Source organism: Halichoerus grypus, chromosome 2 (genome assembly GCF_964656455.1).
Source record: "Halichoerus grypus chromosome 2, mHalGry1.hap1.1, whole genome shotgun sequence".
Classification (NCBI taxonomy): Eukaryota; Metazoa; Chordata; class Mammalia; order Carnivora; family Phocidae; genus Halichoerus; species Halichoerus grypus.
This window is the reverse complement of record NC_135713.1, coordinates 52,667,615-52,686,696: the sequence shown is the minus strand read 5'-3', so window position 1 is coordinate 52,686,696 and position 19,082 is coordinate 52,667,615. Positions and strand designations below refer to the sequence as shown.

General features: G+C 38.2%; 1 protein-coding gene across 1 annotated transcript; it reads right to left on the bottom strand.

The window, feature by feature from the left end:
- Window positions 1-1,625: 1,625 nt before the first annotated feature.
- CCNG1 (cyclin G1) lies at window positions 1,626-8,865 on the bottom strand. The gene is made up of 7 exons (XM_036103236.2): window positions 8,633-8,865; window positions 7,230-7,493; window positions 5,185-5,438; window positions 4,483-4,561; window positions 4,304-4,402; window positions 3,667-3,861; window positions 1,626-2,880 (listed from the first exon to the last, which is right to left on the bottom strand). The coding sequence occupies exons 2-6, from the start codon at window positions 7,491-7,493 to the stop codon at window positions 3,670-3,672; spliced, it is 888 nt and encodes a 295-aa protein (XP_035959129.1). The 5' UTR covers window positions 8,633-8,865; the 3' UTR covers window positions 1,626-2,880; window positions 3,667-3,669.
- Between the last annotated feature and the right edge of the window lie 10,217 nt (window positions 8,866-19,082).

The window sequence follows — 19,082 nt, the reverse complement described above, 5'->3', positions numbered from 1 at the left end:
CTACTTTGTCAAATTAATGTAAAACATTGGCTTTTATTTTTCTTTAGGATTTTATTTATTTATTTTTTTACAGATTCTCTACCCCCATTGTGGGACTCAAACGACCCTGAGATCATGAATTGCATGTTCTACTAGCTGAGCCAGCCAGGTGCCCCCCCAAAATTGGCTTATCTTAATCCATCTTATTTGACTTATGTTTACTGGTTTTGGTTTATGAAAATTTACAGGTTAAACTTAGTAAGCAATAATACATTTTATAAAAATTAATCTACTATTACAAAATAGGGAAAATAAATTCCAAGGTGTTACTCTTCTTTTATGATCATGATGGCAGCCCTGAAATTAATGTGGCTAGAATACAGTTTTGTTTGGAAATTACTCAATTTCATCAGTCCATTTAATTTTCTATTTGGGAGGTAATGTGCAGAGTGGCTAAGAACAAAGCCTTTGCCTGAATTTGAATTCTAACTCCAATTACCAGGTATGTGACCTTGGGCTAATCAGTCACCTTCTGTGTGACTCCAGTTCGTTTGTAAATTTGGATATCCTGATTCCGTTTGGAGGATTAGATGAGAGGATTCATATAAAACACGACAGTAGTGCCTGACAGTAAAAAATCATTATTGCTAATCACAAATGTTAGATGAGAAATGTGTTATTTTTTTAAGTAAGCTCTATGCCCAACGTGGGGCTTAAACTTAAGACCCCCAAGATCAAGAGTTGCATGCTCTTTGGACTGAGCCAGCTAGGCACCCCAGAAATGTGTTTTGTTGTTGTTGTTTTCTTTTTAAGATTTATTTGAGAAAGAGAGAGAGGGCATGAGCAGGAGGGGCAGAGGGAGGTGGGAGAGAGCAGACTCTATGCTGAGCCCAGAGCCAGATGCAGGGCTTGATCCCACAACCCTGAGATCATGAGCTGGGCCAAAACCAAGAGTCGGATGCTCAACTGACTGCCCACCCAGGCACCCGTCTCTTGTTTTAGATAGTATGCCTCATAAGTAGAAATACATAAGGTTCAGGTGCCCTTTTTAAAAATTACACTGAAAAGAGGGATTATTAAATATATCTAATCTTAGTCAAGTGCAAAAGGAATTTTCCTTTTAAGTTTTTGTTTCAATAACTCTGCAGTGTTCACTTTGCCTTCTTAGTTTAATTAAACATGAACACTTCAAAATCCTATGTTTCAGTTCCAATTACCAATCTAAGCAGACTAACACAATATGTTAGCAGACTAACATAATTACCTGTCATTAACAACCACCTTGCTGGGATGCCTTTTAAGGTAAGGCAGTTTGCACAGAACTTCAGTTGGGCAGAATATAAGGGTGAATTTGTATTGAGAATATCCATAGTAGTGATGAATCTAAATGACAAGTTACCAGTACTACATCACCAACTTTTTAATGCACATTAAACATATTTGTCCTAATCTTGTGTCTTCTGAAAAGCCATTAGAAAATAAAGCATCAATTAGGCAATAGCTATACTATTAACAGAGATTTTGTTTCTGCTATCGTGCATCTTCCCGCTAAATTTAAATATACTGAGTGGAGATAGCTTTTTATTGTGGTTCTGGTATCACAGTTAAATCAGAACAGAAACAAAGAGAACTACCCAGCAAAGGAATGCATTTCAATAACTTTATTGAAAGATAATATCCCTTAGTACCAAAACATAATGGTAGTTGGTTAGGCTACCTCTGCCAACTCAGAATTAACACTGATGTAGTCAAATTATTGAAATATATCAGCCTTTTGGGAAAACTGAAGTTATCCACAGAACACAGTTCACAAAAGTATAAGATATATTGTGGTTCTTTGGTTTATTTTCCAGTGCACATTTACTGATAACATGATGTCAAAATTGGATACAGCCATTATGGATGGACTCAGGCTACTTGCTGCACTGAGTAACTGTTTACAACATTTTTAATGCCGTAGATCTCCTTATAGTCACTGACTTAATAGAAAATCTCGAATACTACCTTAACAACTTTATAATTATGAAGATGCTTACTTACTTTTTTAGACTTTCTTTTGGCACAGGCGGGGCAATTAGTGAAAGTATATTCTCTTCCTTTAAGAATTCTAAATTAGAAGCAACAGCAGTTTTTATAAAAACAGCCCTTAGTAAAAACTTCTGGAGTGTTAAATCAGCAAGTTTTTGGAGCGAAGTTATTTTGAATTACTAATACAATAAAAACAAATTTTCTTGATGGGATTAGATGGAGGCAGTAGATATTGTGTAAATTTCATCATGGATATAAACATCACCGGCTTTTTAGAAAAAATATTAAAGATAACTTAATATGCCAAAATGACTAGGCGTGTAGTTTTCCTTTTATAAAATGCCTTCAAATTTAAGTGTAATTCCCAAGTATCAATAAAGTCTAATCTCTGGATTATCTATTACTTGCACTATAGATACCAAGAAACCATTTTCACTGCCTAATAGTGACCCTTCTTGTTATGCCTTAAAAGTGCATTTGTGAAATGTTGGTTTTGATGTATACCTCCTAATTTAGAATTTAATTACGTTACCACTTTTAATAACACCTAAATACGATATACTGACCCAATATAGAAGGTTGGGTCAATGTTAGAAACGAAGATTCACAGTTTACCTTCCCAGGCTTGTTATTAACATTTCACATTTATGCTCTTAGCTTTGATTTGTATGCCTCACAGATGAATTCAAATTTAATTGAATTCCACTACAGCTTGTTAATTAGGTAGTTTTCCCACATCTGAGAACATCAATGCTAATCTAGTTGTGATGTTCTGAGGCTTCACAGCTTAAATCCATTATAACATTATGGAATCCATAGCTCAGGATTGTGGAGAAAGGCTTCAGAGAAGAGCTTTTTGTTGCTGTAACAATCCTATTTAAACAAACAAAAAAATCAAGTTATTAGAATTCTGCCAAACATAGATATTATTAGCTGTTACAAATGAACTGTTTAATCAAAGATTTATAATCATGTCACATGTAGATGTGTTAACATTTAGTTTTGAGTAGGAAAAAGTTAAATCACCACTCCGTTAAATTCAGATGGCAAGAATGTATATCCTACGTTAGTAATGAGATTCTCGTTTTTTTATGCATATAACTACTTTCCAGTGTTCCAACTGCTATAGCAATGGTATAGTGTTGAGATACCCTGGCAGTTTGCAGATACCCAGTATGGAGACAATCTGCCATAACTTACTTTAAGTGTAACATCCAAGTTCATACTGATTTTGCTTATAAGCTAACAGTCTCAAACTAGATAATTTACCGTTCAAACTTTTGGTTCTGTTGTCCTGCTCAGGCTTGTGTTAACTTTAAAGTCTACATATAGCAAAATGGTGTGAAAAATAGTGTCTTAGTGTTTCTTTTAAAATTTAGGTTATTAAGGAGGATATGATTTTCTAAGCTGATAATTTAATGAAATGGCTAATGTACATACCAAAGATTAGATAATTCCTTACTCTTAGGGTACTGTATTTTGAAGGTAGTAAATGCCCTCAAAATATTAACTGACTAGATCAGTGAAGTCATTTTCCCCATTACTATTCGAACTCTGTCTTGTTTATTTTGAAAAGAATTCAATTTTAATTCTTGAATTATAGAACTATAGCATTAGAAAATTTTCTTTATATGGAGAGTAACTATGAACCACATTTACCAATTAAGGGACCATTTCAGGAATTGTTGGAAGGTGGGTTATTCTGTAGTAACTATGCTTCAGTTGCCGTGCAGTACGTCCAGAAACAATCCATTTCAACTTCTGAACATTTGGTTTGGAACACTTGTTTGATGAATATTCAGTTAAACACTTGGATACAAGTTCTTGCCAGAAGGTCAAATCTCTGCCATTTATCTGTACATAAAGTAAAAAAAAAAATATTAGTCAATAAAAATAAAAGTCCTACATGGGGGGCCTGGGTGGCTCAGGTGGTTAAAGATCCGACTCTTGATTTCAGCTCAGGTCATGATCTCACGGTCATGGACTCGGGCCCCATGTCAGGCTCCACGCTCAGTGGGGAGTCGGCTTGAGATTCTCTCTCTCTCTCCTCTCACTCCTCCCCACCCCCCCATCCCTGCTCGCTCTCTCTAAAATCAAAAGTCCTATAGTATTTAACCACAGCAATAATTGCAATCTTACTAACATGTGTCTTTCCTTGTTAAATAAATTTGAGGATAAGTAAGCTACTCAAGTTTCAAATAGACACATGACAACTCATTTTACTTCAGGAGATAGTACAAGTGGTTTAGTTTCTTTTACAGCTGTTAACACCATTTAGGCTATGACCTTGACATACCTTGGAATGTGTCTGAAGACATTCTATTCCTTCTGTTAACTCTACACACTTCTGTGCTTGGATCTCCAGTGCAATGATAGATAATGCCAACACAGAAGGCTAAAAGAGGTAAATTTTAAAGTTAAGTGTTGAATAGAAAATAGGTATATAAATAGGTTTAATCTTTATAAAATATTTACCTTGGCTTTAGAAAATATGATCCTGCAGTGGCATGCCTTAAGTTGAGCTTCTAGTCTTTCAAAATTAAGGCTATTCCTCCTTTAAATAGAAAATGAAAATGAGATTAATTTTATGTAGATAATTTTACATGTAGTCAAAAGACAGATGTTTAGAACATCAAAGAAGTCATTTTAAAATGAAGTTTATGCACACTTACCACAGAAAATAAATTATTTGAAGAATTCCCCTTCTTTCAGGGGCATTAACTTCTTAAAGATACCAACATGAATTTTAAATAATTTGCTCCCCCCCACCCCTGCCAAAAAAGTATCATATCACAACCATCAAGTTATTTTTCTTTTCATTTTAATCTATTTCTGCAGCTACTGAAGTTCTTTTTCCATAAATCTGTTAGATGCTTACTTACTAGGTTCTATGAGTTAAGTAGTCTGTAAAGTGGAAAATGTAATAAAAAAAGGTTGAAATGTCCTTTAATCCCAAGAATTAGCCTTCACAGACTTCAAAAAGCTGTTGACAACTTAAAGTCTCACTTCTGCTGGACAGTGAAGTGAAATCCAAGAAGCTGCAGCTGTCATTTTACTTTTTTTTTTTCTCATTTTACTTATTTTGATTGGAATTATCCCAAGATACTGATTTTATGCAACATCCAGAATACCATTCTGATTTCCAAATCTCCTCTGGTCAAAACAAAGATTACATACCTTTCAATTGGTAAGTTTTCTTGAATGAGTGAATAGTAGAGTTGCAGAAACTGAAAGGCAGTAGTAGCTTTGACTTTCCAACACACCTTCTCCAATACAATCTTTTCCATTCTCATCAAGTCTGAAACCGTAAATCTATACTGGCTTATTCGGATCAAGTCAGTTGCCAATGGGACATTCCTTTCCTCTTCTATTGCTTTAACAGCCAAATAGAAGCAGCTCAGCCCAACACACCCCAGGTGCTTGGGCTGTACCTAAAAAAGACAATAAGCCCATGTTTTAGCTTATTTCAATTAAAAAAACATAAAGGATAATCAGATCCATCATTATGAAAATGTATCTTTGAGGTATTATTTCTCAACTGTGCAGGACTTAACGAGATCTAATCATACCTTAACTGCAGCCTGTCGACGCTATGTACCCACTTGCAACCAATTTTGGAGAAACTGGACTAAGTTTCAGTATAATGTTTGACTTCAGTCCATAAGATATTCTTTTTTTTTTCTTCCTAAATCATTATAGAACCGTAAGCACTAAGTTCTAGTTGGACCAAATAAATTAACTGGTCAAAGGCTTATAGAAGGACTAAAACTCCTTACGGAAGGTATGCAAAATTTATTTCTCGGATGTCGTGTTTTTCCAGGCTGTTTTCTTTGTAGTTAACACATAAAATCGTTTTTAAATACTTTAGCACACACTGTTTTACTCTGCCTGTAAAGCTCTATCCACTACCATTCTCTTATTTATTTATCATTGCCTGAATGTCTACAATGTGACAGGGTCAAACTTCTTTCCATCCTAAGTTCCAAGTTAAATGAAACTTTAAGAAGCTTTTACCAGTGTTTGTACCCTCCTTTTCTTGGAACCCCTTCAGCAACATACTTGGTTTAATTATCTTTCTTATTATGCCGTGCATTGTTTGATAGTTATTGGTACAAATATTATTTTCATGTAAGATTGTAATATCCTTAAGGGACAGATTTTATTTATTTATTTGGCAGAGAGAGACACAGCGAGAGAGGGAACACGAGCAGGGGGAGTGGGAGAGGGAGAAGCAGGCTTTCCGCGGAGCAGAGAGCCCGATGCGGGGCTCAATCCCAGGACCCTGGGATCATGACCTGAGCCTAAGGCAGACACTTAACGACTGAGCCACCCAGGCGCCCCAAGGGACAGACGTATATTATTAATCTGTGCAACATTTATAGATTCAAAGGTAGTGCTTGCACAAGGTGCCTAAAGAATAATTTAATCTGTCGAGCAAGTTTCTTGAACCATCCAATTCAACAAATATGGAGTTTCTTCTGTATATGACGTGTTGTGTTAGGTACTGAGGACTAAAAGATGAGTTCCATTCCAGTTGTTACATCATCTCATCCATGAATGACCATTGGCACAAAGAAGGCAGATGTATTTAACAGTTAAGCAAGCTCTGAAAGCTACATGGATGTCCTGCTTATCCAGTATAGGGAAATAATTATATAAATGCTTCTCCTTCAGAAGATATTCTCTTCTTAACTGTATGCCAACTGATGTTAAAAATGGCAAGCATAAGCAAGATCTGAATAGGTCTAAGGCTACAACAATTAGAACCTTATATATGACTGGAGATTAAGAAATATACTCTACCGACCAAGTGGTTCACAGCATCCAAAAAAAGAAAAAAAAAAAAAACCCACCAAAAAACAAACCTCTAATTCTTAACCACAATCTAGCATTCTACCTCTAACACACTTCTTTCAATTTAAAAACAACAGCCAACTCTCATACTGGGAGAGTCTGCAATTATTTGCTATTAGACTATTTTTCAATGTCAGAAGTTAAATTTAACGATGCCTTATTCTTGATTATAAGGAAGCATTCATCATATCGTTCTGTGTACAGAATGTATACAGAACGTACACAGAACTATCACAATGTTTTGGCTACTTGAAGAAAATAAAAAAGGTCAAGTTTATGAATGCCATCCCAAAGCTAGAGCAATTCCATCTCCAAAACACAATAAGCAAAACTAAGAAATACTCAGTGTAATGTAGCTTTAAACATACCTTCATTTTGGACAGGAATCTGTCCAGTAAATTCACAGCAAGAGAAAATGTCTCCGTGTCGAAGCCAAAGAACTGAGTTAGACTAAGAAGATCTTTTACTTCAAAGTCCCTTAGCCTTGCAGTCATTCTGAGGCCATTATCGTGTGCAGATTCAATTAGTCTCAAGCCGCAGACCTTTGGCTGACATCTCGACTCCTGTTCCAACAGGGCATTCAGCTGGTGTAGCAGTTTCTGAGAGTCAGTTGTTGTCAGTACCTCTATCATCTATATATAGAACAAGGCCCAGAAAGGAGTGTAAGAAAAGCCCTGCCTGCCTTCTATCATGCCAAGTGCTTTATAACACAAGTCTCCCCTCCCCAATGCCGCTAGTGAATCTAAGTCGTTGCAAAGTGCCATCTGTTACAATCCCCCCCACCTCCCATCCCACCAGTTGGTCACATCCTAAATTGTGAGTTCCTAGAGGGCAGGAGCCATACCTTAACAAAAATGGCAAATCTTCAAGAAATATTTGTTCAAGTCATTCATTGTCAAGAGGTAACAATATAGATGCTGTAAGATGGGTGCCAAAACTTTGAAATTAGATGGTAGTATGTAATTCTGCCATATATTAACAGTATGAACTGTTAATGTTAGTTAATTTTACTTCATCCCTATTTCCTCATCTGTAAAGTGGGTATGAGGTTACTACCTACCTCAGAGGCCTGTGTGGAAAAATGAGATCACCTAGGTATAGTGCTTAGCACATAGGTACCTAAGAAACGTTGGACGATAATAATGAATTTATTTCTACCTCTGTAAAACGAGGTAACAATATTTCTCTCTCTGAATGGCTGTTAAAATTAAATTAACATGATTCACGTAGAGTTTTGCACAATGCTTGACGCACGGCGCTCAGTAATTGTTAACTTTTATTGGTGTCAGGAAAGGAAACTTAAAGGGTGCTACAGGAACACGTAGTGAGGGCGGGAGACTAATTTAAGTTGCAAAATGAACCTGGGAGTTTCATTAATTTTAAGAATCGGTATTCCACAGCTTCTATGTCCCGGCCACAAGCTAAGCCCCAGATACAAGGATACCTCCCACACCAAGTGAAAGACAGGTAGGCAGGGGATCTTTAAAGTTGCGCGACGGAAGGGGTGGGCAAATGAGGAACCTCTAACTTTATGGGTCCAGCTCTTTTTGCCCTGGGCTGGTCCCTGGGAGCTGGCCGACCTGACAGTAACACTCTCAGGAGGTCGGATCTGGCCCCGCCCCTCCAAGCTCGGACTAGCCTGGACTTGTTGCTTACAGCAACGGGAGAGTTAATCGAGGAAAAGAGCGCGGGCCGGACCTATCCCTCACCTCACGCCCCCAACCCTGCTCCCTAGCCGCACCACGAAGTCAACCCCGAAGTCCCAGCTCACCTTGATCGCGACTGCGGCTCTTCAGCGGTAACCACCCTCCCCGGGCCTGCTCTCACCTCACCCCACGATATCAGATCCGACAGGCCCACGAGGCGAGGGGACTCGCGGGTAAGAGGGGAGAGGCCCGGGGAGGGGGAGCCGTCCTGGGTGGAGGTCTCTGCAGCGCCGCCCTGACGACACTGCCCACCACAGGATCAGCTCGGAGCCGAAGGGGCCGCGCCGGAGCGACTGAGTAATATATTGGAGGGCGGGGCTTTCCCCTGGTGGGAAGGGAAGGGGGGAATTTTAGCCTCTGATTGGTGTAGTTCTTTTGATGGATGGCCCCAGCGGTCCAAAGAGGGCTGGTCTGGGAGGGAGGAAGTCCAGCCAATTAGCACACACTTCCCATTATCCCGGAGACAAAGTCTCCGCCCCTTGAGACCACGCCCCCTACCCCTAAGCGTCTCTCATTGGAGAATTTCCTAAAGTGTCTTCAATGAGGAGGAGATCGAACTAGATGCTGCACGCACCCTGTCCTGGCTAAGGTCTCTTCTGGCAGCCGGATTGGCCAGAATGTCATTCCAGAATGTACTGGGAGTTTTTGTTCCCTGCGGTTTAGTAGAGTTGTTCGGCCTCTCTTTATAAAAATACAGTGGCTAGTTACAAAACACAAAATAAAGCCTTAATTTTTCATCACACAGGGAGAGGAGATGAATTTTTCTATGCGGCGGTGTATTAAATTCCATAGGTTTCTCCTTGTGAGCTTTGGAAATCAATTGATTCTTGCTTTATTTTACTTTTGGTATAATGTACCAAGAATGGAGTTGGGCTAGGTAAATTCTTGGTCTTTACCAATTTTCTGAATTTTATTTTTGAGCAAATTGAAAGAGAAAGTTGGTAGTTTTTTAATGGCTTAAAATGGAAGGTGTGTGGTTGACTCTTAAGAGGAAACTACATGGGAAAATATTTGTAGGAACTATGAATCTAAGTCCACAGACTCATGTGTGAAGTGAGCCCATGCCATGTTGGTGGGAAAATAATTAGCCTGAAGCCTTCTTGGACTCCCTCCCTCTGAGGACTGGTGAGCAGAGTCAGTTATCAGTTCTCATGAACTGTACTTGGATGTCTCTGTTATCATGACCTCTTCCTGGTTAGTGGCTCTCTGAGCTATGAAAAGTGAAAATCTGAAAGATTTGCTGGTATCTCTACTCTTTTCTCTGAGGTGTATTTTCTTTAGGCAATGTCACAGAACCAAGCCCCGAAATGGGGGCAGAGTTGTGGAGAGGAAAGGGGAGGGAAAACTGGGAGAAAAGTTAATACCTCAAAATAATACCTCAGCTACAAAATCAGTTTAGCTGACAAAATTCAGCTTTTCAAATGGGGAAGGGGCCTTGGTCCTCCTTGAAAACAAACTAACATAGTGAGTATAAATGGACAATTTAAAACATTTAAAAAGTACTCACTACAATAATGTGTGAGTTCATAAATGTACATGTTTCTCTTTTGGCTTTTAGTTACAGAATTAGGAATATATATGTATATATTCCTACATATGTATGTATATATATACACTCCAGCTTTCGAACACATAATATGTGCCGTGGAGAACAAAATATATTGGTCCCTGTCCTGGTAAAATGTGTAGTCTTATGAACACTATAAACACATAGACTTTGGAATAAAACTTATTTTCAAATCATAGGTTACTAACTAGCTATGTGACTTTTAGCAAGTTATTAAATCACATTGGTTTCCATTCTGGGCAAGTCAAAGTACCCTATTCATAGGGTTATTGAGAGAAATAAAGCAAAGTACATAAAGAGGTAGGCACTATGCCCAGAACACAGTAAATACTTGCTAAATGGTAGCCTTTATCATTAAATTACTAACATTTCTTTTGAAATGTCTTGCTTAAACATACATTTGATTGGGTTTTCTCAATTGTCAGATTTAGTCTTCTCAGCCTAGAATCAGAGTATTAGAATTGTTTAGTTAAAACTAATAAAATTATCTAAATAGCATGTATTGATTTCTACGTCTTTTATACTTGAAATTTTCACACGAGGCTTTAGGTAGTATATTAGTGTTTATGTGATAAAAATGTTTCTCTCACATTAGGATCTTGTTATTATTTTTTAAAATCTGAAATTCCCTACATGAAAGTAATTGTTTCAATAGCTCTAAAGAAACATTGATTAACTATAAATCAAGTCAAATGGATATTCCTTACCTCTTCTCCTTCCCCTCACCCCCACTGTCATTTTTATTCCATAATATTAGAATAGAGACTATCATTTAAATAACTGAAAAGACCTAATTAGAAAAATGTGCAAATGTAAGACTCAACGATGAAAGAAAGAAAATGAGCTATTCATTGGCTATGAAATTATTTGTAAAGATGTGTAGATTTAGTAATGAGTTTCAGGAATATTTCAAATGACTGGCTTCTCAGGTATTTTCGAGGCTCAATGATATATGCAGCTGCCATCTTCATACTTTCTTCTCTGTCGCCAGTTAAGTGCAGGAAGAACCAAAGCTCAGAATAACGGCCTTGAAGCTGGGCGAGAATCCCAGGCAGTCACAGGAAGACTTAATCATATTCTCTACATTGTAGACTGTAGAAGTGCCTTTGAGCAACAAAAATTGTAACAAGCAGGTATAACGGTGGTCCAGTGTCAAACGCTGCCATGACTCACAGGGAAATTCCTCACTGGGTCTGTCTCTATCCTGGAGATTGGAGGAGCTTTTGCACCTCACCCTCTGTTTATGCTCCCTGACCAATGTCCAGAACTTTTGTATGTTGATTTTTCCAATTGTGATGAGGGACTAAGAATCGAGGATCAAAAGGATTTCAGCTGAGTAGCTTCCACTCTGCTTTCTGATCCTTCCTGGAACTAGTTATTACAACCCCTTCCACCTCTCCAACGGTTCACTAGAACATCCACTCAGTCTCATTCATATGAAGAGAGCTTGCTCGGCAGTGGCTTTTTGACTCTTTATTAGCCCGTGGGGTACCAGAGAAATTGTGTATAGTCTGGGTGGTGGGGGGGAGGCAGGGAGAAGGATACGTAGAAAATAGATTAGTAATGTCAGGTATATCTTGCCATTCAGAGATTCTAACTACCTTAGATAAGGTATCCCCTTCCAACTAATTGAGGTTTCACTACATTCAATGCAAAACTAAACTTTGTCACGTAACCACTGCCACATAAAGGCACTGGGAGACATCAGGGGAAGATCTGCTAGCATTTAGTCCAATCGACATAGACTCTGTTGAGTGCGGAGCTCAAAGCCAAGATCAGCCAATAATAAAAAGAGTTTGTATTTGTTACATACTTCCCACATGGCAGGCAGGGTGTGTGCTGAACTTAAACCCACACGATCTTACTCAGTTCTCTAAGAACTCTGATGTTATTGTCGTATATTATTCAGAACTGAGGGATATTCTATATATTTCCTGTTGGTAGCTACCATTTACTGTTAACTAAATATACTTTAAACATAATTTGAATTTGGATTATACTGCATTTAAAAAAAGTTTTTATTTTGGAACATTTCAAACTCCTTACCCAGCTTCAGTAGCTATCAACATTTTGACAATGTTGCCTATTTACTTTGTCTGACCATTCAACAAATATTTATTGAGGACATCGGAAGTGCCAGACTAAAAATATTTTGTATTTTGTAGTCCCAGATTAAAAATATTATAACTTTGGGCCACAGGATGTGTTGGTTATTATTTTCTGTGATGACAGGGGTTGGAAGGATAAGCTGGGTCATTATCATCCAGGTGCATGTCTTTAGTCTAAAGGCCACACTGGGGGGGAGGGGGGGTTCTCTGTGGTCTGCTGCTTTGGTAGGAGAGGGTGGGAATGGGGTTGGATAACAGTTCCCACCCTTATTCAGGTTTCTCCCTAGGCTGCTACACTTTCTTCCCAAAAGCACATGTGCACACATGTACACCTCTACACAAAAGGTTTTGTCAGAGTTGAGATTTGGAAAATGAAGTATTATTGCATTTTCTAATCTTGCTTTTTTTTCTGTTGCACTGTACTAGAATAAGGTTATGTCATAGGTCAGAACTTTTGTTCTCTACGTTAGCCTTGAATTGGTCAAGGCCTTCCTTGCTTTATGTCGCTATGTTCCTTGTTTCTTTATCCTCTTCACTCTAATTCCTGATCTGAGTTTTGAAAGATTTAGCCAACTGAAGAGGCTGGTGCAAAGGACATTCCAGACAAAAGTAACAGTATGTGGAAAGGCACAGAGGAAAGAGAGAGTGAACTGATTTCTGTAAATGGAATATAGATCACTCTGGCTAATGTGTGGAGGGTGTTGTGGGGGGTGGCGTCTAACAGTGAGGTGGGGAGAGGGCAGCTGTCCATCCTAAAGGGCCATGTACACCATTATACTATGCTTGGAATTTTGGACTTTATTCTACAGTTTTTAGAAAACCAACCATGGAATTTAAAGGATTGCCACAATTGGATTGTAATTTAGAATGACTACTGGGCATTGGCATGAAGACTGTGAAGAGGGGGCCAACAGTGGAGTTGGGAAGAGCAGTTGAGAGACCATTGCCTTAACCTGGGACAGAAGTGATGAGATTGAACCGAGGGAGTAAGAGTGGGAATGGAAAGAAGGAGATGGATTCAAGGGACCTTTTGGGGTACAGTGGATGGATTGTAGAGACTGATGAGATTTGACTGGTTAGGGGATCAGGAAGAAGGAAGAGTCGGTAATGATGTTCAGATTTCTGGTTTAAGCAGTAGGTTGAATGGAGATTCTGTTTATATGCTCAGATCATGGAATACAGGAAAAAGACCAGGTTTGTGGGGGAAGTCTTTGAGCTAGTGATGCCTGAGGGACTTCCAAGTGGTGATGTCCAAAAAGCACCCAGAGAAACTTTAGGTGCTGCAGATCGCTTTGGGACTCATCAGAATAAAGGGGGATGATTTGAGTTGTGGAAGTAAATCAGTTAGAGACAAGAGATACAGAAGGATGTGTTATAGGAATCAAGAGAAAGTTTTTCAAGGACAGAGGGAGCACCAGTACTTGATGCTGTAAAGAGGATAAAATGATGTATGAACAAGAAAGAGAGAAAATGAAATCAATGGATATATAAAGCACTCTTGCAGGGAGCTTGATTGTGAGGGGTGGAGGCAATGGTCACAGGGTGCATATGATATTGAGAGAGATATTTTGCTTTTCAAAGATGAGCTAGATCTGCACATGTTTAAATAATGACAGGAAAGAGCCAGTAGTGAAAAAGAAGCATCTGACTACTGGAACAATCTAAAACCTCCTATGACACTAGTCAATTTACATTTGGTCAGCTGTATTGTTATAGAAGCTTCTAGTCAAATACTCACAGATTACAATGGAAGCAAACAACACAAAGGAGCAGAGATTCTATGTACTTAGCATGCTTGAAATTCTCTAACTAGATGTGAAGAAACATCACTAAATGCTTTATGCATGTTTATGTTTTCTATAGCTATTTTATGTTCATAATTTCCACTTTGAAATTATTTACAGGACTCTCTTCTTGATTTAAAATATTTTGGCTTGTCAAGTTTAGGACCTTTATATCAGTGTTGAAGTAAGAGTAATAAATAAAAACATGCATTTTATGTGCCCATGTGTAGTTAAAATATGATAGAACAAGGCTTCAATTTGCTTATGCCTTCTAAAATATCTAGCTTTTTGTTGGAAGCCACCCATGCATAGATCTAACTCAAATAGAATAACAACTTCAGACATATTATGGGTGTTTCTATTTTTAATGGAAATATGCATATATTTACATCATGTAACCATAAATACAGTGTATCTGAGCATGAAAATACTTGAATGTGGTAAATAATACTGCCAAATAACATTGATACAAATCTTTCTATAAGACATTTCCTGCCAGGGCACCTGGGTGCCTCAGTCCGTTGAGCATCCGACTCTTGATTTTGGCTCAGGTCATGATCTCAGGGTTGTGAGATTGAGCCCTGTGTCAGGCTCTGCGCTCCATGCAGAGTCTGCTTGAGATTTTCTCTTTCCCTCTGCCCCTCCCCTCCTCTCTAAAATAAATGAGTAACTCTTAAAAAAAAAAAAAAAAGGCATTTCCTGCCAATCCTTGCCTTGTAGAAGAACTTCCAATAATTAAAAACTGTGGTTTGAGACACCAAGGGTCAGACTACAGTCTGGGTCTCAGTTTCCCTCCTTACTAGTTCACAGCCTCAGTACTTTTTTAACAGCATATCAAAAATTGTGAGGATTAATTGAACTAATACATGGAAAGAGAACATGTAAGAATTCGGTAAGTGTTAGATATCATTATCTATCAATATAAGTAATCTTCTGGGAGATAAATTATAACCCATAGCACTGCTGACATCAGTGACTGAGTATATTTAAACTGAGCAATGTTATCAAGACTTTGCCCTTCATTACTTACAATAATAAATTAGTCTTCCAATTGTTTTAACCTTGAACTAGGAATTTATCTCCTAATATGCCAGATAAAAGAGCTCAAAAACTGGGAGGAGTTGGCTTAATATAAATCGAATAAACATAAACCAATATTTTAGGTTTTTCTTTAGACTTCCTTCTGTTAAACATTTTCCTTAAGTGAACATTCCCTTAATATGAAAGTGTGTGATGATTCCAATCAAGAGATAATGGCAGGGGCACCTGGGTGGCTCAGTCAGTTAAGTGTTTGCCTTCGGCTCAGGTCATGATCCCAGGGTCCTGGGATCAAGCCCCGCATCAGGCTCCCTGCTCAGCGGGGAACCTGCTTCTCCCTCTCCTCCCTTCTCGTTCTCTCTCTCTCGTTATTTCTCTCTCTTTCTCAAATAAATAAATAAAAAATCTTAAAAAAAAAAAAGAGGTAATGGCATCCTCTGTTTTTAGTACACTTCATTGTTGACAAAGGAATTCCGCATGTATTTTCTAATCCAAACTTCCTAGAATCCTTGCCAGATTTTCAGGACAAAAATTGTTTTGGTTTTCTAGGTTGCCATAATAAAATATCACAGACTGAGTAGCTTAAATGACAGAAACTTATTTTCTCATATTCTGGAGGCTGAAATCCAAGATGAAGGTGTTATCAGGTTTGGACTCTCCTAAGCCCTCTCCTTGGTCTACAGATGGCCACCTTCCTGCTATGTCCTCTCATGGACTTTTCTATGTGCTCCCATCTTGCTGGTTTCTCTCCTTCTTCTTCTTCTTCTTCTTCTTCTTCTTCTTCTTCTTCTTCTTCTTCTTCTTCTTCTTCCTTCTTTCTTCTTCTTCTTCTTCTCCTTTTAATTAAATAGGCCCCAAACCCAATGTGTGGCTTGAACTCACAACACTGAGATCAAGAGTCACATGCTCTACCATCTGAGACAGATAGGCACCCCTCTTCCTTTTCCTACAATGACAACAGTCATATTAGTTTAGAGGCCATATCCTTAGGACCTCATTTAACTTTCTCTCTTTAAAGGCCCTATTTCTAAATATAGTGACAGTGGGATTAGGGCTTCAACATATGAATTTTAAGGGGGACACAGTTTAGTTCAGAATAGGTTGTGATCCATATTTTCTTGGAGAGGGCAGTGAGGTCAGAGATTTTTCAGGGTCACCTGGCTTGTGGTTAACTTTTCATTCTTCTATTTCTCCCATCACACATCTTACATTCCCTGCTGAATTACGTCTCCAGAAATGCTTTCTTTCCTTTCCTTTTTTTTTTTTTTTTAAGTAGGCTCCATGCTGGGCATGAGCTCCACATGGGGCTTGAACTCATGACCCTGAGATCAAGACCTGAGCTGAGATCAAGAGTTGGATGCTTAACTGACTGAGCCACCCAGGTGACCCTCCACAAATGCTTTCTTGATGGAGGTACTTATGAAATGATTTGAAGTTCATGGACAAAAGAATGATGTTTTATCCACACCTGAAATCCAAGTTCAGAATTTCATTGTTCAATTATACTTTGGTCTGTTCAACTGAACTCACTGTCTTAGACATCACTATTTTTAATTTTCAGATGGTCATTTCACAATAGCTTTTGGGTTAGCTTGAGAAATTAAGGGCTAGCTTATTGTAATACTCTCTAACTCACAAACCCTTTAACAAAAAGTGCTTAAAAAAGGGTAAGAACCTATTAGGAAATTGCTAGCAATGGATGTGATGTTAAGAACCCCTTTTGGGCTATGAATTAATTATTGCTGTTTCAGATTTTCATTTTTTTTTAAACAGTGGAATTAATAGGGACATCTTATGAGTATCAAAACAAATGACACATCCACTGTGGAACAAAGTCTGTCCTCTGCACAGTTCTGGAGACTGGGGAATCCAAGATTAAGGTGCTGGGCAGATTTGGTTCCTGGTGAGAGCCCTCTTTCTGTGTGCATATAGCCACCTTTTGGCTCTATCTTCACATAGCAGGGGGAAAGGGGGTCCCATGGGTTGGGAGGATGGAAAGGAGAGCTCTCTAATCCCATCAAGTGGGCTCCACCCTCATCCAAATCTAATTATCTCCCACAGACCCCCCCAACCTCCAAATCCCATCACATTGGGGTTTAGGGCTTCAACATATGAATTTGGGGGGCATGTTCACTCCATAATGGGGCTGTTTTACTTTTCGGTTGTTATGAATAATGCTACAGTCATGCACATGTTCTTGTGTGGATATATATTTTTATTTCTGTGGGGTATTTACTTAGCAGTTTAATTGATAAGTCATATGGCAGCTCTATATTTAACATTTTCAGCAATTGCCAAACTGTTTTCCAAAGTGGCTGCACCATGTACCTTCCCACCAGCAATGTTATGAGGGTTCCAATTGCTCCACATCTTGTCAGCACTTGTAATTATCTGTTGTTTTGATGATTGCCATCCTAGTGGCTATGATGTGTTATCTCATGGTTTTGTTTTGCATTTGCGTAATGACTAATAACGTCTAACATCTTTTCATGTGCTTATTGGTCATTTTAATATCTTATTTGGAAAATCCTTTGCCCATTTTTTTTATTGCAGAAAATATTTATTAGGTAAAATTTACCATTGTAACCAATTTTAAGTGTATAGTTCAGTGGCATCAAGTATATTCACATTGTTGTGCAACCATCGCCACCATCCATCTCCAGAACTTTTTCATCTTCCCAAACTGAAACTCTGTACCCATTAAACAATAAGTCCCCTTTGATCCCCAACTCCTGGCAACTACTGTTTTACTTTTTGTCTATGAATTTGACTATTCTAGGTATTTCATATAAATGTAATCATAGAGGGGCGCCTGGCTGACTCAGTCGGTTGTGTCTGCCTTTGGCTCAGGTCGTGATCCCAGGGTCCTGGGATTGAGCCCCACATTGGGGTCCCTGCTCTGTGGGGAAGCCTGCTTCTCCCTCTCTTTCTGCCTGCCCCTCCCCCTGCTTGTGCTGTCTCTCTGTCAAATGAATAAATAAAATCTTTAGAAAAATGTAATCATGCAGTATTTGTCTTCTTTGTGACTGGCTTATTTCACTTAGCATTATGTCCTCAAGGTTCACCCATGTTGTAGCATGTGTCAGAATTTCTTTACTTTTTAAGGATGAATAAACTGTATGTACGTACTCTATTTTGCTTACCCATTTATCAATCAAAGGACACTTGGGTTGTTTCCATATTTTGGCTATTGTGAATAAGGCTGCCATGAACATTGGTATACAAATGTCTCTTTGAGAACCTGCTTTCAAATATTTTGGGTATATTAAAGTGGGATTGCTGGATCATATTATAATTCTATTTTTAATTTTTTGAGGAACTGCCATACTGTTTTCTATAGTGGTTGCACCATTTTACATTCCCACCAATATTGCACAATGGCTCTAATTTCTACACATCCTTGGCAACACTGGCTATTTTCTTTTTCTTTCTCTCTTTCTCCTTTCTTTCTTTCTTTCTTTCTTTCTTTCTTTCTTTCTTTCTTTCTTTCTTTCTTCTCTTTTTTTCTTTCTTTCTTTTTTTTGATAATAGCCAACCTAATGGGCGTGAAATAGTTATTTCTGTTGTTTTAATTTGCATTTCTCTAATGATTAGTGATGCTAGGCATCTTTTTATGTTATTTTTTATTCTTCTTTTTTAGTTCAACTGATGTTTATTAGGTGTCTTCTGAGACCTAGGTCTGGGCACACAGAAACAAAATACATAATCTGAGATCTCAAGAAGCTCTTCTTAGCAGAGTGTAGTCTGGTGCTTAAACCTCTTTGGATTTAGGCTAGCTCTAGATGTGCAATGTTGGAAACATTATTAACTTGTCTGAGCACCCATTCTCTCTTCTGCCTAAAAGTAATAACACCCATTCTTTTCAGAATGTTGTGTTCTGAATGGAGATGTGTCTTTTCACATTCTTATTGTCCATTTGTGTATGTTCTTTGGAAAAAATATCTATTCAAATCCTATGCCCATTTTTTAAGCAGGTTGTTGTTGAGTTGTAGGTGTTCTTTATATATTTTGGATATTA